Source organism: Choristoneura fumiferana, chromosome 9 (genome assembly GCF_025370935.1).
Source record: "Choristoneura fumiferana chromosome 9, NRCan_CFum_1, whole genome shotgun sequence".
NCBI classification, from domain to species: domain Eukaryota; kingdom Metazoa; phylum Arthropoda; class Insecta; order Lepidoptera; family Tortricidae; genus Choristoneura; species Choristoneura fumiferana.
In genome coordinates, this window is record NC_133480.1 from 4,385,012 (window position 1) to 4,402,672 (window position 17,661).

At 37.3% G+C, this 17,661-nt stretch overlaps 1 protein-coding gene across 23 annotated transcripts in view; it reads right to left on the reverse strand.

Annotated features, from left to right (window-relative positions):
• Nucleotides 1-263: 263 nt before the first annotated feature.
• Nucleotides 264-17,661, reverse strand: part of spdi (sperm antigen with calponin homology and coiled-coil domains split discs) — a 94,674-nt gene continuing 77,276 nt past the window's right edge. For 21 of the 23 annotated variants that reach the window (XM_074091951.1, XM_074091953.1, XM_074091954.1 and 18 more), the window contains 9 exons: nt 17,219-17,381; nt 12,456-15,062; nt 9,418-9,522; nt 9,031-9,146; nt 8,099-8,243; nt 5,176-5,277; nt 4,259-4,382; nt 1,484-1,640; nt 264-554 (listed from right to left, as the gene is read on the reverse strand). In XM_074091951.1, the coding sequence (XP_073948052.1) occupies nt 465-554; nt 1,484-1,640; nt 4,259-4,382; nt 5,176-5,277; nt 8,099-8,243; nt 9,031-9,146; nt 9,418-9,522; nt 12,456-15,062; nt 17,219-17,381 (3,609 nt within the window). In that variant the 3' untranslated portion in view covers nt 264-464. Of the gene's footprint in view, nt 555-1,483; nt 1,641-4,258; nt 4,383-5,175; nt 5,278-6,437; nt 6,635-8,098; nt 8,244-9,030; nt 9,147-9,417; nt 9,523-12,455; nt 15,063-17,218; nt 17,382-17,661 lie in introns of those variants that run through there. The other 2 variants (XM_074091974.1, XM_074091957.1) reach the window with 2 other exon arrangements.

The window sequence follows — 17,661 nt, forward strand, 5'->3', positions numbered from 1 at the left end:
TATTTCACACATGGCTGACCAGACCAGTAAAAGTTTAATCAAATTTCGGTTTAATTATTAAGCATGACATGACTGTCACAAACTCAAATAACTATACATAAAAACTTATTTAACCAAATTAGTTTTTAAGTAACATGTTTTTTTGACACTTTTTTGAGATCACCTCGGAAAATCTATTTTTATTTGTATTGTTCTATCATAATTGAAGATAGTTGATGATACAAGAAGTCAAATAAAAAAGTATAGGAAGTAAAATTTCCGAATTTCATAGTGACTTATCAGACCAGTGAAAAAAACCAGCCATAGTGAAATTAAAATCATCCTTATTTTACCACCACAAAATTTGAGATTCCTAAAAAAATACAGCGAATAACTTCGCTTACCATTCCAAAACATTTTTCTCCCGCGTTCATACGTCATGAGTTTGACTGGAACAAGCGAACAGTTACAGCTTGAGACAGAGTCTACGTTTCAAAGTGTTTGTAGATACTGGTGACATAAGCCATAACTTGTTGCCAGTCGGGCCTCTCCTGTTGTATCATGTCTTGAATATTCTGAAATGGAGGAGAAATTGTTACAAAAATACTTTCGCCTAACAGTTTTAAATAAAGAATATGCAAGTATTTTTTTTATTTGTTCAAATATAAGTTCCCATCCCATCTTAGACCTCTAGGTTGGCAACGCGTCTGCAATTCCCCTGGTATTGCAGATGTTTATGGGCGGTGGTGATCTCTTACCATCAGGAGACCCACTTGCTCGTTTGTCATCCAATCGAATAAAAAAAAAAAAAAAGTTTATTTACAAATCGATTCGTGTTTCTTTTTTTAATATCTTAAAAAACAACGAAGATAATAATTTTTTAATGCCGATCGATGAAGATAATGATCAATTGATCATATCTTACAAGTTTTATTGTTACTAACTTCCGGGAAGCTTCCAGTGGTCGGATTGATTAGAAATTTGGTATACGTACATATGTAATTAGTTGACAAAGTAAAATCAACAAAAAGTACAATCAATCTGTAAGAAAAGCTGGTATCAAAATTTTTTTTTTAACAGAAACTTATTAATATCTCTTTTTTCATTATTAGGTACAATTTGAATGAACTAAAATAATTTCTTTGCTCATCCGCGACCTTATGGTATAGCTACCATAAGGTCGCAGTTTATGCAAAATATGCGTGTTTATGCAGTTCCTCCACCTCCACACTGTAAGAACACACACAAATCACACAAACCCATCTATCACCACCACCACACTAAACTGACGTGTTTCGAACTCAACCAGAGCTCATCCTCAGAGCAACACAACCGTACACCATGCTACCAAAATTCAAAATTATTTTAGTTCATTGATATGGACCTCCGCAAAGTAACGCCTGATTCAATAAATTATTTACAATTTGAAGACCCGAATAACCTGATGTTGAATTTATAATCTATGTAATAAAAGAGTTTTGTGGATCACAAACTGTATACTGACCAGCGTGGTAGGTATGCCAACAGCTTCGGCGGCGGCGCAGGCGACGGAGAAGTTGGTCCGCTGGTCGTGCGGCGACAGTTTAGCGTACGGTACGCGCGCGTCACCCAAATACGAGTGGAGTAGAGCGCATAGCGCCATACCGTCGTTCCATGACGAACTGGAGGCAATACAATAAACAAAAATGATTCAAGGTTTCCTCCCCGGTGCCGCATTATCGCAGGTCAAATGTTTGTCAGAATTTTTGTTGATAATAAAAACTGAAATATAGATGCACAGAAAAACCAGAAAAATAAGACCAACACTGGGAATCGAACCCAGGTCCTCGGCATTTCGTGCCACGTGCTATACCGCTACACCACTGCTGGACAACGGTACAGACACGAATTTCCCCTATGCACCACATATCTCAGCTTGTTTGTTTCTTATTTAGCCACTTAAGCAGTGACGCTAGCGACATCTATGCCGTAGCCCTCATCGAGAAACTTTCGGCACTCCATATTGGAACTAACCGCTCACCCGGACAAGAGATATCGTTATTAAGCAATCAAATTAAGATTGGTTTTTTGGAATCTTTTTGTATTTTTTATTTCAATTCCAAATTTTTACTTTTACCTATATTTCAGTTTGTATTTACAATTTAGGTTTTACGGGATGACCGTAAAAGTAAAAATTTGGAATTGAAATAAAAAATACAAAAAAAGTCCAAAAAAACAATCATAATAGAATTTTTGTTATTCATATTTTTTTCACTTTTCTGAACTTTTAAACTAAGTTAGATGTTTTATAACAATTCTGAACAGTTAATAGATTTAGAGAAAAAAAAGTGATGACCAACAATGCATTATGGCAAAACGTTGTCTTTCAACGATTATGCGAGCCGATATGGACCCTTTCCTCCCCAGCGGTATGGTCCCACGTACTGGTACGGTATAATCAGCGATCTACAGCCATTAAATCAATAGAAGGACGACTGTGTTGCCATGGTACATAGTAGAACTAGAAGTTTTTGCACCTTTTGCATCGAATACGGTATTTGACTATTTTGTATATGTCTTATAAATTAAAACTACATAATGCCTGTTATCGAATAGAAAAACAATTTTTAAGCTACCTTTACAAATAACAAAGTTATAAAGGTTTGAAATTCAAGATTAGACAGAGAAAGACATACTGGCATGTGACGTCACACGCCAGTACCGCCATACTTCCTGCATAGAGAAAAGCGTTTGAGAAAGAGACAGGTATATAGATTTTTCAAAAAATCACTTTAAATCCAATTTTCAACCGATTTAAATTTTCTCTTCGCTAAACACTATCTGTATATCTATATTTTCATAATAATATTAAGATACGGCAAAATCAGGAGTTGTCAAATACCGTATTCCGGAAGGCTTTGGGAACCATTTATCGCATCTACAAAGCACCATCCATATTTTATAACTATACTATCATTGCAAGAAATAAGAAAATGGAAGTATAACTCAAAAGCTGTGCGAGTCCGGGGTCGATGCCTCGCCTCGCCTTCTGTATGAAAATCTTTGGCTCAAGGCCGTACCCAGCGTGAAGCTTCACAGTTTTTTTTAGGTCGTATGGCCCGCGCTTGTTTTGTTTTTAAGGCATACTACACATTGTAAAGCATTAAATTTCCAGGAGGGGGGATGGCATCTGTGTATGCCCAACCTAGGTCGACACTACGCTACCATAGAATGTAACTTAAGGTATCTACACATTATACCGTATCATGCCGAGCCATGACAGTAATAGGAACGTGTCAGACGGCGTGTCAAGCGGAATGACAAACGCGGTTTACTATCATTTGGCAAACAACGTTTAACAAATGATCATTTCACAACCACTTCATATCACAAACTGCTCATATAACAATAAATGATCATTTGTTAGATATACTTTTTACAAACTTGTCACTTTACAAACACATCATTTGATAAATCATCATTTAAAAATGTCCATTACCCAAACAACTCACTTTTCAAACTAGTCATTTCACAAATAAATGATTATTTGACAAACTAGTTACATAACATTTCAATTGGTAGGATTTGGTTCTCGTGGCTCGTTTTTGTTTCGCATTTCTTAAGGTCGCAGTTCTATCTAACCTAACCAAACCAACTATAGGTACTGACAGTAGTTATTTTTTCTATGGGTCGCAGTTCTAACCCAACTTAACCTACTGTACTGGCAGCAGTTTGTTTTTTCTTAGGGTCGCAGTTCTAACCTAACCTAACCAACTTTACTGGCAGAAGTTGGTTTTTCTTAGGGTCTCAGTTCTAACCTAACCTAACCTATTTCTTAACCAAGTTAACCTTAGCTACAGGCACATCTAAATTATTCTTGTGTTTATCAAATGATACATTTTACTCAACGTTTTTTTGCCAAACGTTGATTTGACAAACGTCATTTTGCCAAATGACGAAAATAATAAATGAATAGTTTGCCAAATAATGATTTCTTATATGATGGTTTGTTTAATGATCAATTTGTGAAACGTGGTGTTATAAAACGATTAATTTGTGAAACAAAAATTTGCGAAACGTTGTTTGTTAAATGAATATTTGTTGAAACGTTTGTTGCCAAATGATTGGATACCGTCAAACGCGTACATGACGCGCGACGGCGACGTTTGGTCACGAAACGTGCTAGTGGGCATAGTCTCATACTTCTCGATACAAAGAATATATTCTTGTCTGACACGTGGCTGTTACGGTCATGGTATGATACGGTGTAACGTGGAGAGACGTTTACACGTTGAATTACCTGAAGTTGGTGATGTCTATGTTGTTGTAGCCCATAGTTTTCTGCTGGCACCACTTCAGCAGTGCGTTCCGCTTGGAGCCACCATTCTTAACCTGCAACGCGTTCAGAGGGTCCTTGCGCTCGCCTGTGCGTTACAAACATACACTTTAATGGTCGGTATTATATAATATTCGAATAATAAATTGCTTAGCGGGATAAACGTGTCTTTGGCGACAAAAAAATAAAATTGAAGTTAGTTTTTCTTGCGTATTAAAACACGTTTAGTTAGGGGTTTTGATCAGGCGTGGCATCGAAACAGTTAATATCAAGTAATAAAAATATGTTGTTGCTAGGCAATGATAAGACATGAGCGATGCAACAAGCCGCACAGACTTTACCGTTTTGAACGTGAGTAGATTAGCAAAGTAGTTACCAAGGTGGTTACAAAATTGATAGATTTAAATGACTTGGATTTTAATTGGATACAATGATTTTTATTGAACATCGTTACTTGACACCAAAAACCAAAATCTAAAAGAAAACACTTTTTTTAAGCCGCGAAAACCAGATATTTTATTAGCTAACTATAACTTATTTGACCTTTGTTTCACGTTAGAGCTAGTCTAGCGATTTTAGTTTGTCAGAAAAAACTTCTTTGATTTATGGTGTCAAATACCTAGTATGTACCATCGCGAACCGGAATTGTTGAGCCACTGTTATTTATTTAGCCATATTGTACATACTCGTAGGAAATATTTTTTCATTAGTAAAGCAGAATAACATTACACGGCCAAATTATGCACAGTGGCAAGTGGCTCAATAATCCCTGTTCGCGACTGTATAACGGATTTTTATATTCAGCTAAAAATAAGTTTTGCCACCCTGTCAAACACACGCCAAGAGCAAAGTTTAAAAGCAACGTTCCACTTAACACTCACAGATGTCTCCGTAGCTGTTCCTGCGCACGAAGGACTCGATCGCCTTCTGCTGCAGCGAGAGCGCTCGCTGCTCGTCCGGGATGTTCGCGCCCGGCGCGCCCTCTGCCGCGCGGTTAGACACACGGTACAAAGCGGAACGAGACCAAGAGGCGGCAAACCAATCAGCAAGAGAGGTTATTGGTTAGAACGATGGGACGAAACTTGACGTACTATGTGCTAAGAGACGCTAATTTAAAAAAATCCAGTAAGCGTTTTGCTATTTATATTTTTCTTTTTTATTTCAAAATTGACGTTCGATTAAATAATAGGTAAATTTTTATATCTGAGTACAACTGTCTTTGCCGGTATCTCATTTAAACGATAAAGTTAAACTAAGATTTAAGGTCGTGTATTTATTATTTATACAGTTTGAAGTGAGCTTAACACTAAACTGAGAGTTGTCTTTCTCCAGCAAATGCCCATTAATTTTGCGTTTATTTTAAAGGTAGTTTAGCAGATATTTTTTGAGTATTATAAAATAATAATTAGAATATTTTTCCAGCAAACAAATAAGCCAAGTTAGGTCCAACCGTTAATGAAAGAAACATTTCGAATTGAATTGTTTTTTGCCACCACGCAGTTCGTCGATAGGTGATACAGATTAAATGCCAATTAAAATATTATACGCTGTAATAATAACAAAATCACTTATTTAACTGTCTTACGAAGCAATTCAAAAGTATGACATATTTTATAATTGTCATTGTAAATTAAAACCAGAATTCTATTTAATGGATTTTAAACAATGATACTTATTTATTAGATACAAAATCAATATTGTGATTTTGTTGTTACAATTTTTAAATGTAGCAATGACACGAGCAATTACTTACAATTTTGACAAAGAACAGAACTGGCAAGTAATCCATATAAGAAAATTCAAAGATCACATGTTTCCCTCACACTTTAGCTATAAAACAGGTTTAGGGTGGCAACATTTGATCAGTAAACATCCACGCTGTGATACCATACCCAAAAACAAAAACCATTCCCGTTTGATTTTATTGCAGGGCGGAAATTCCCGTAGTGAGGGTTTTGAGGGCGAAATATCGCTAGATGGCGTTAATATCGAGAGATCCGTTTGACGTTACAGTCTAGCTTGCGATTGGCTTAATAAGTTGTCAAACCGACCTCGCGACACTAGCGCCACCTGGCCCGTCACAGATCCTCATTACTAATAGATTCAGTCAGACCAATTTAGGTTTGGAAACAGAAAACCAAAATAAATATTAAAGCTTTTCTTTAAAATTTTATTACTTTACGTATTTATAAATTAGATAAAGAATTCTAAATTACTGTAGTTCTAGTTAAAGATACTTGTACAAGCATGCAATAGATAAAGGTTAATATAGGGCGAACACACACAAGTTAGCAGATATTAGGCAAGGTTGGCATTACGCGCCCCTCTCATGCCGCCATGCTGTAATAAAATAAAAAGCAAAACACGTCATGCGATTAAGGAGGGATGATTTTTTTTTATTATACGAAATTAAATAGGCACAGGAGGAACAAATTATAAGTTATTAAAAGGATTTTGTTATTACTTTTCATGCTAATCAGTTTTAAAAATTACACAATTGATTGTAGGTACTAATAGAGACGAAATGCTGCCTTGAAAAAAGTAATAGTCACATTCTGAAGTTTTCTTTTGCTTTTATCTACTTGTCAACCATAAGGTCTACTAGGAACATAGCAACACTTGTCTAAGATACCATAGCAAAGTAATGAAAACGAATGAAAAAAATAGAGCTACATAATCAACTAAATTTGAGAAGGTTTAAAGAACTTGAAGAATTAAATAAACTAATTTCTTTTTTCTTCCTTCTGATGTTGCCAGTAAGTTACACTAATACGCTTATTTAAGCGCAATAGAGCCAACGTTGTTTAGTTCTTGCAAGTTTTGGCTCAAAGTCAAATTTGATTGACTTTACCACTCTTTCCCAGGTACCTCCTATACTAGGGTCAAAGGTTGGTTGTTTTAAAATTAATTCGGAATACTTCAGGAAGTGGTTGAGTTATGTTTTAATATACAACCCTGTATATTTTTTTCAGGCCCTTTGCGTGGTCGTGAAATATTATCATACATTGATCGATGTTCAAATTGTATCACAACCCCATTTTGAAATGAAAAACCCATGCAGAAGTGTTCAGTCAAGCTAATCCAACCTCCAGCTGAGACATTATGGATTAATTTTAAAACACCGCACTTTACCGAAACGCAAATATTTTCTTTTTGATCGCTTTTTAATTTTTGGAAATAGGTATTACCATCATATCATTGCTGTTTTAGAGTTGCGCAATGTTGTACCAGGTGTGGCTTATAATACGAGCAAATAATTAAAACATAGATCGTAGTTGTCAAACCGAACGACATAAGTTCAGCTACTTTCAAAAATAATTAGTCAATTTTAAGATTGGTTTTTTGGAATCTTTTTTGTATTTTTTATTTCAATTCCAAATTTTTACTTTTACGGTCATCCCGTAAAACCGAAATTGAAAATACAAATATATGCTTAAGTGACTAAGTAAGAAACACAAGCTGAGATATGAGGTGCATAGGGAAATTCGTGTCGGTACCGTTGACCATCAGTGGTGTAGCGGTATAGCACGCGGTACGGATTACCGAGGACCTGGGTTCGATTCCCAGTGATGGTCTTATTTTTCTGTTTTTTCTGTGCATCTATATTTCAGTTTGTATCTTCAATTTTTAGTTTATTTTATTTTTTTATTACACTAAAGTCGAAGAAGATTTTTTTTTTAAATCACTGAACTAATGTTGTTCAGTTTGACGAGCACGATGTATGTTTTAATTACTTGCTCGTGTTACAGGCCACACCCGGTACAGGATTGTAACTGTCGGATAGATTAGTATAGGGAGACTTACCGGCAGCGATGGGCGAAGCGCGTGCCGATCGCGGCGCAGGCGGCTTGGTGAAGTTATTGGAGACGCCGTTGGTCTGCGCGGGCGCTGGGTCTGACAGACCGTTCTTAGCGGGCGCCGCCGGGCTCGCGGCTGGCGGGGGCGACACCTGAACCACAGACCACATAACAGTAAGTAACAGGTGAACCATCACCTCAGTCAGAGTACATACTTTAAAAAGACGTTGAAGAGCTGTGTGTTTTATATCTCATTTTCGTCAATAGTTAGCCGTGTGAAACCAGAAACAGATTAGAATCATGTGCATGATAGTCAGAATGTCAAAGTTAAGCACAGTACCATTCAACTGGACTCTTAAAATAACAGGATTATTTAAAACATTAAGGGGCTGTTTCACCATCCATTGATTAGTGTTAACTGACGGTTAAATGTGATGCCGTCTCTATTTGTTTTATTCGAATAGACGGAGACGGCATCACATTTAACCGTCAGTTAACACTAATCAATGGATGGTGAAACAGCCCCTTAAACTCTTGTCCCGTCCATACTAAAGACCATCCAGCTGGGTCTTCCGGCATAGCCATGTTTTTTTATCCATTATATGGTCGTGAAGCCGTGGCGGCCTAGTGGTTTTACCTATCGCCTCTCAAGCAGAGGTTCGTGGGTTCAAACCCCGGCCCTCACCTCTGAGTTTTTCGAAATTCATGTGCGAAATTACATCTGAAATTTACCACGAGCTTTACAGTAAAGGAAAACATCGTGAGGAAACCTGCACACACCTGGTGTGAAGTTCCCAATCCGCACTGGGCCCACGTGGGAACTACGGCCCAAGCCCTCTCATTGTGAGACCAGCAGTGGGACGTAAAGGCTGGGATGATTATGTTGCCATTGTAGCCGTTTAGTTTTAAGTATATCAATATTTTTAGTCTTGTGCTTACTTGTGGCCATTCGGTGACAGGAGTGGTGGCGGGCGACTGCTTAGCCGCCTTGGCTGCGTTCTCGATACTCTCGATCAACGACTTCACCGACAGCCGCGAGTCCTGTCGCGAGACGCCTGCAAAGTCGACATTCAAATTTAAATTCTCGTCTCGCCTCGCCGGTGGAAAATCACCTTAAGACGGTTCTGTCAACTTGAAAATTTGGCTTTAGCGACATACAGTGTAACACAATACAATAACTCTTTATTGTACACCACAATAGTAAGCGTTAAGAAAACAGATACGAAGAGAGAAAATTACATGGTATGATAAACATGTTTGGGTGACCGTACAGTTCCTTAAAAATTAGTTCTTTTAATTTATCAATCTAACTTGAAGCTGTCATACCTTTAGTCCGTCTATGCGACGCAGCAGTGGCCATGATATCCTGAAGCGACGCGCTAGTCAGCAGCGGGGGAGGAGGCGGCGGTTCCTCTGTGCGCGGTGGCATCGCTACAACAAGTCGTCAGCTTAACAACACTAAGGAGTTGCGACAATTCTATACCAGCGCTAAAATCTGAGCTCTAGGACTATATAACCACGGTCGAACCTCTCGCTCGCTCTTGAGAAGTTATTGAATCTCTCGCTCGCAAACTGCTGCAAAGTGGGAGCGAGAAATCTGATAACCTCCAAGCGCGAGCGAGAGGTTCAAACCGTGGTTTTATGACCCCAGAGCTCAGATGATAGCGACGCAAGCATAGTGATAAGTTTAAGCCACTGGACTAAGGGCATCCACAAACTCGCGCGGGTGTATGGCTTGGCGCGGGCGCGGCGTTCTTGTTTCATGTTATCTAATAGAGGCGGGTCTCTGCTCTATTGAAACTTACTGAAACAGCACGCCGCGCAGGCACACGTGTAAGTTAGCGGAGGCCCTTGGCATAGAAATGTCACGAATTAAAAGCCATATATTTCTGTTCCCGGCTCAGGTTGTAACGAAGCATCCGGACAATCAATTTATTTATATTTATACGCGTTAGTATCACGGGATTCATTTGACATTTTATCGATGATAGTGCAAAACGTTTAGGGGCATAAATGTCCAAATGTCAGAAAGTCCAGGTGTCACATTGTCCATGGTCAAAAAGTCCGAAGGTTATAATGCCTTAATGTCGGATAGTCCATATGTCCGAGAGTCCAGGTGTCACATTGTCCATTGTCAAAAAGTTCGAAGGTTATAATGCCTTAATGTCGGATAGTCCATATGTCTGAGAGTCCAGGTGTCACATTGTCCATTGTCAAAAAGTTCAAAGGTTATAATGCCCTAATGTCGGATAGTCCATATGTCCGAGAGTCCAGGGGTCTCACTCATTCTAATTTGGTTTTGTTTACACCTATTGCAATCAAATTGTTTTCGACTCGATCGCCTTTACTGTCAAGTCAATAAGAGCTGCCACCACGTAGACAATACGATAACAATATGGAAAGAGACAATGTAGAATGAGGCCCCAGTCCATCTGCATGACTGGATCAGCTGGTCAATTCTTGTCGACTCGACACGACATGTACGAAGCATCATAGATGCATCTGGATCTTACTGAGAATGGGTCTCAGGGTGTTAGATAACAGACTGGAAATAATGCAGATGAGCAATCTAGCTCTTTAATCTATTTCAGTTATATTTATCATTTAGTTGTGTTAGTCATATTTTTATACAATGAGACATTATGGGATTCAGGCCTTCAGAACTAGGACGTTTAATCCTTCGGACTTTTTGACTATGGACTTTTTGACGCTAGGACTTTCAGGCACTAGTACGTTTAATCCTTCGGACTTTTTGACCACGGACTTTTTGACGCTAGGACTTTTAGACACTAGGACGTTTCATCCTTCGGACTTTTTGACCATGGACAATGTGACACCTGGACTTTCTGACATTTGGACATGTATGCCCCTAAACGGTGCAAAACCATAATTACCACTTTTGTATCCGACACAAGATAATTTCCACTTTTATGTCCAAATTCGTTGAAATAAAACAAATATGAATTTAAAACCATCCCATATTCAATCTCCACATTGCGCGATTACGAAAGAATATCTTTATTATACCTTTAAAAGAGTGACATGACATGATTGACTGACAGCGTGACAGCTTAAAATACTTGAAGGGCCTACCTCTTAGAGGGTTTTGCAGACACATCTTATAAAGAAAAAGAATCTATCTAATTCGGATAACTAAGAACTGAGTAAGCTCAATCTAGAATGCGCTCATGTCAAGCATTTTTTTTTTCTTTTTATAACTTATTATATTCTTTATTAATTAATACTGCAGGCAAGACATTCCAGTGCAAAAACAAAATACGAATATTTTATTGTTTTTTTTTTCGTTCATTCAGTTAAAATAGATAGAATAAACAGTAAAACAAAAACAGTATCTTACAAAATCCATCACCGAAGAAAATCAGCCTTGTACCACTAATAAGAGTGATAATTGCTAAAGCCAGGCAATATAAGCAAACTAAAAATTAATTCTAAGGTCAAAAAGATATGAAAATTAACATCTTACTTAACATGATTTTATAAGTATAATTCACCTGTAATATTACTCCCTGTTAACAGCTGTTATCTATTGTTAGATTGTGAAACCGTCTCTGTTTATTTCCTTACATTAAACAAAGACGGTATCACATCACAGTTCACAGCCAGCTATCACATAAAACTACAACAACTTAACAGTGTGGTGAAACAGCCACTTCGAGATAAAAGCTCCGTAGTGAAAATTGTGGTCCGTTGTCTGGAATGTTCTTAACATTCCAGCCAACAGACCACAATTTTACTCAGATTAAATATTTTATTTAAATACAAAATCATAGATATCGCCACTACTTAAAAAAAACTCTTACCTCAAAATAGATAATTTTTCCAAGGGAACTTTATGAACATTACGTCAAGGTTCAATTTTGTTGACATATTGATTTTTTCAAAGTAGTGACGATATCTTTGTGAAAGTAACATAACAAATAATGCCAGCACCACAGTGACCGCCACCGTCACCAACCACCACCGGAATGAGAACGATCAAACAAAACAACACACGACATTATTTTTACATTTACGTATATGTGGGTCTCGGACACTGCTAGTTCAATGATGGAGATACAGCATTTCCAAAGACAGAACTAGTCAAAGTTACTCTTTGTCCTTATTAATAACTAGACAAATCTGAATAAGTCACAGTTTTTGGGCGCAAAGTTCACAATTCGGAAAGAATGAAGAGAAGCTAAGTACTATCAGAAACTGAAATGAAACGAAGTCAGGTGCTTTCCGAACTGTCAACTAACCTGCCGCTAATGTAACTGGACGTAACGTAAGAAGTGTATAATTATTAATATGGATAACAGACCCCGTTATTGACATCACACGGGACGCGGGAAGCCTGGACTTACGTAACGGTCTGGCCGGCAGAGGATCGTTCAAAGACCTGATCGGATGCGACAGTCTTTTGTGTTCCAAAGTCTTCCAGTGATATTTCTTAGGCTCTCTTGGCAAGGAACCAAAGTTTGGTTCGATATTAGGTGACTTTTGCCCTTGTAAGGACAATTTCCGTAACGGGGCTTCCGAAGTCGGTCGCTTTTCCAAATTCTGAACGATCTCTCCAATAGCTCCCGTAGAATTTGTTTTCGTAACTTCTTTAGCACTGGGTGATCGAGATAGTGAGATGACTGATTTAGTAATAAGCGCCATTTCTTTAACTATATCAGGTGTTTCCACGCTATCCTGAGTTAAGATTATTTTTGGATTGACGCGTTTCTCTTTCTTAGGTCGCTTAGGCCTCCGAGGCACGTTTAGTATATCTTCCCTCGGAATGTGTGCAAGTTCTGCCTTAGCTAGATTTTTGTTTATTTTATCATCGTCAGGTTCATTCTTGTCTACTGAATACGGTATGGTGGGTTCGCCTATTTCTTCGTAATAGTTCTCTTGTACTGATTCTCTTCGAGTAGTAGATAAGAATGGATTAGTATTTTCGGTTACTTTAGGTATTACTCGAGTAATCGAAGGAGCGTATGATTGTGTCGTATTAATTACAAACGATACATTTTCAATAGGCTGGTAATATTTATTATCAATGAGAAACTCTGGTTTTTTAGATAATTTTGCAACATTATTTTTGACGTCTGAAGGTTTTACTTTCGTTGGAGATAGTTTGGCGTCAGATAAATTTTCATTTGATCCAAACGCTTTCCAAGACAAGAAAGGTAACTTTGATTTTGAATTCTTTTGATACAAGCCCTTTTTCTTTTGGCTATCTTCAGGTTTGATTACATTTTTCGCTGCTTTATCTTCTTTTACTTGATCTATATCATCATAATATATTTTCATTTTCTTGCTTTCTTTTACTTCTACTGGCGCAACATTAGGTTTCATAAAAAATACAGGGTGAATTAGAACAGGGCTTAGCACAATTGGAGATGGAGTCTTCATGGAACCATCTTGAAAGGTTATGTTTCCATCGATAATTTTAATAGGACTTAGGAACCCTGGAAGTTTATCCGGCGCATTTTCAATAAGCGGACTCGATGGCTGAACTGAGACTGTATTAGGTACTTTCTCATAAGAGGTATCATTGAGTGTGTTTATTTTTAGATGGTAAGTGACATTTTTATCAATAGAATCTCTCTCCTCAGATATTTTGTGAGTTTCTAAGAAAGGGTTATTACTATTATGTTCAACAATTGGCAATTTAGGTTCTTCTATCGCAACTTTAAAATTATGGTCAACTTCTTTTACTAGTTGTTGTTCTTCGGGTTGCTGTATTTTTATGTCATTGGGTTCATATTTTGCTAGTTCTTCATTTCCAACTGTATTTTTAATATTTTTGCTTTCTGTCTCTATGTATTTATCCGTATCTATTTCTTTGTTTGCTTTCGCATTCCTAATAATTCTCTCAATCGCTGAACGAAATGTAATTTTCAGTTCAGCATTTGCTTTCTTAAAATCCTTCTTAACCGAGTCTTCGGTAACTACATGAGAATCTAGCAGAGGGTTAGGTTTTATAAAATCTTTGTTTTCCTTTTCACTTAATTCATTAACTTTTGGGATAACTTCTTGAATAACTGGCACAAAAGGATTAGTAGGTGATTTTCTTATATCATCAGGATATGGAAGCGGAAGAATCGACTCAGCTTTAACTACAGGGATTTTATTGGCATCATTTTTATCTGTATCTTTTTGTAGAGTTTGGCCTATTTCAGTGTTGGGAACGAAATCAATGAGATCTTTAACAAATCTACTATTCTTTTCCACAGGAGAAAGGAACACACTATCTGAACCTTCTGTATATAACGAAATTTCGCTATAGTTATTATGACCAAAGAATTCTATACTAGTAGCCTCTCTAAGACATTTTTCAAATTCGCCATGTGTATGCAAATTATCCAGGCTATATGCCTTCGGTTTCCCTTTATAAACTCTTTTAAGATTGGTGCTGAAAATTGTTCCATCTCTAGGTTTTCTTAAATCATATGATTCTGATTTAGTTGTCGGTTTGCAAGTATCGTCAATTGCGATATTAACATCGGAAAATAACTCTGGAGTGTCTAGCTCATCGAAGGCATCTTGCCTTTTGACTGTTTCCATTACAACATCAACAGCGTCTTGTCGTTGAATTTTATCAACACGAATATCAACAGCATCTTGTCTCTTTATTTTAGTCAAAGCGCTGGTAACATGAGCTATTGCAGCATCTGTACAATCTGCAGTATCTAAACCATCTTTATCGTCATCATTCGTTTCGTCGGTGGTCACGTTATTGATTTCTATTTTGAAACCTTCCATTTTTGGATCAGGAGCACTCAGTTTATAAAACGCCTGATCTACGATGCTTGTGTCTTTCATAGGGTCGGAGACACTGTGGACCCTAGAGAGATACCGCGTCCTGATATTGCTAAATATATCCTTACTAGATATATCACTTTGTGAATCTCGGAACTCTGTGCTAGACTTGTCGTCATCGGAATAGATGACGCTATCCATAGAGACTGACCTGTCAACACCTGCATGTACAAATAGATTAGGTATGTAGTACAAAGTGCAATACAATGATATAAGTCGGTTAGTTTCGTGGTACGACTACATCGCAAGCATTACACTGAATTAGTGCTTTTACTGTATTAGTGATGAAATTTGACTAATGCGAATTCTTAGACTGACGGGTGAACTTAAAACTTTTCTTTATTAATCTTTGAAATAACATCACTGTTACAGTAAGAAATTATAGTCGACACTACGGTTAATTCCGCCGAGAATCTTTATTCGATCAATATTTACAATATACATTACGATCCGACCATGCAAACTGTGATCCCAATTTAAAAAACGAACTAATTCTACATTCATGCCTTTTATAATCTAAAGTATTAGCATAATTAAAGTATTAGCATGCATTTTTACTTTTCTGAACCAATAGAGTCTAAAACACAGTTTTGTGCGAAAAACAGTTTCTTTAGGCATACACTTCGACTTGAGAAACGATACCACAGACTATCACACATATGCGTTGACTTGAGGAATTTTCTCACAAGAACAAATAACAGATCAAATATCTAAACTAGTTTCACAACAAACTTTTTATAATATAAAAACTGTTTCTTGAACCAAACTGTTTCTTGAAACTTGAAACTGTTAAAATATCCTAAACAGCTACCTTTGATAACGAAATTTTCGTTTACTTTGAAACAAAACCAAGCCGTAGCAAAGGAAACGTTTTTTAAGTAACTGTTTTTCGAAACCGTTACTGGTTAAAAGGAAACTGTTACGTTACGTTTCACAAAAAATACGTAACGACCCAGCTCTAACTACCAACTGTTACCAATCTGTTTTCTTTTAAATATCTATTACCATGCAAAATTTTAATCGTGCTCTTTATTATTATAATGCAAGTTATTTTTCATTTCTCCTGTTCGGAAAGTTTAATTTTCATGGGTAGATAACCGGGTGGAAAATTGCGTTTTCATCTCTAGGGTGGAAAGTAATTCTTTTTTAATTTTTCGGTTAGCCTTGGAGTCGAAGATAATTGAGTTACGTCAATGATACTTTTTTTCACGTTTCGGCATGACCATCTAGATGCACGTCGTGACCAAGGAGCTTTTATACAACACTGGAGGTTGAACGCCAAACAACCGTTTGAAGGTTACCTTTTATAAACATTTTTTTTTAAACAAGAAATTTTATCTTTATTACGTCACGAACATATTCCATCTCTTTCTTTAATTAGTTTAAGAAAGAGATGGAAGTCATTCGTGAAATGTGAAAGAAAGAGATGGAATATATAAATAAGTAACAAAGGTCAAACTTCTTCGTTCGGCGTTCAACCTCCAGTTTTGTATATAAGCTCCTTGGTTGTGACCAACTCGATTTTTTTTTAATTGGCCGTGGCAAGTGGCCAGTCGAAAAGGTACCGTTGGAGGTTGGATATAAGTAAATTCAATTTATTATTATTCTCATTTTTTATAGTATTTTACTTTCCTCACAGTCGAAATGAAAAGTAGAGTGTCTAACTCGGGTGGAATTACCCATTTCCCCTCGAACTATTGGCGCTCTCACTTCGTTCAAGCGCCAGAAATATCTCGGGTGAAATGGGTCACTTTCCACCCTTGGTTATCAATCTACTATTAATAATCAATCAATTTACCTTAAAACTCTTTTGAACTGAGGGTTTCTGTGACAGGCTAGTATCATGATCGTGAGGTCCGTTTGATAACTTGGGGTGAGAAACTGACAGGAGCTTCTATGGGCGTGTACACGAAAAACAGGGTCGGTACTTCCATCCCGGTTACATTTGCGTTACGCTTGTTATTAGTTATAACTTAAAGAACCAATCGCAACACTGTTACGTTAAACGGTCCACTCGATACTAACGCCATCTAACGATACTTCGCTTGTCAAGAAACCCTCAATGCTGGTATACCCTAAATTGAATTCTACCCCCTTTTAAACGTGTTGCATTGACATTATGACACCCCCTTTGTTGCTTTATTTCTTTGTTTATTGTAAACTATTACTACTAGGTTAGCTGGAAGAGATCCCTATTTAGGGATAAGCTCGCCTTTGCTCTCCTCTCTGTGTATTTGTATTTCTTTTTATTTTATTTTTATGTGCAATAATTAGTTTACATACACACATACATACTATTGCCTATCACGTCACTAACCTTTGAGCGAGTGTATCTGGTCCTCCAGGAGTCTGATGCGGTCGCGTGCAGCTTTGTTCTCGGAGACCAGGCGCTCCAGTTCCCGCTGGGCTTCGGTCTTGAAGTCGTTGGCCACGCGGACCGTCATTAGTAGGTCGCTCTGGAACTGCTTCCATTCTGCCTCCTGCCGATGTCCAAATGCTATTAGATTTTTGTTTGTTATCCACCTGAGGTGCGGATATTTTGACCCAGCGATCAGTTTAGTACTTAGGCTATGCTATTATTCAAGCATATTTAAAATCTGTATTTTATATATAACAGTGCTGAGGTACCGACTTCAAACTGGGAGAAAAATATTTTTGTGGTGGTAAAATTGTTTGTTCTCTCACTTTTCAGTTAATCTAAATTACAATCGCTTAATGACAACTTCTCATATTACTAAATATAACTTAAAAACTAAAGGT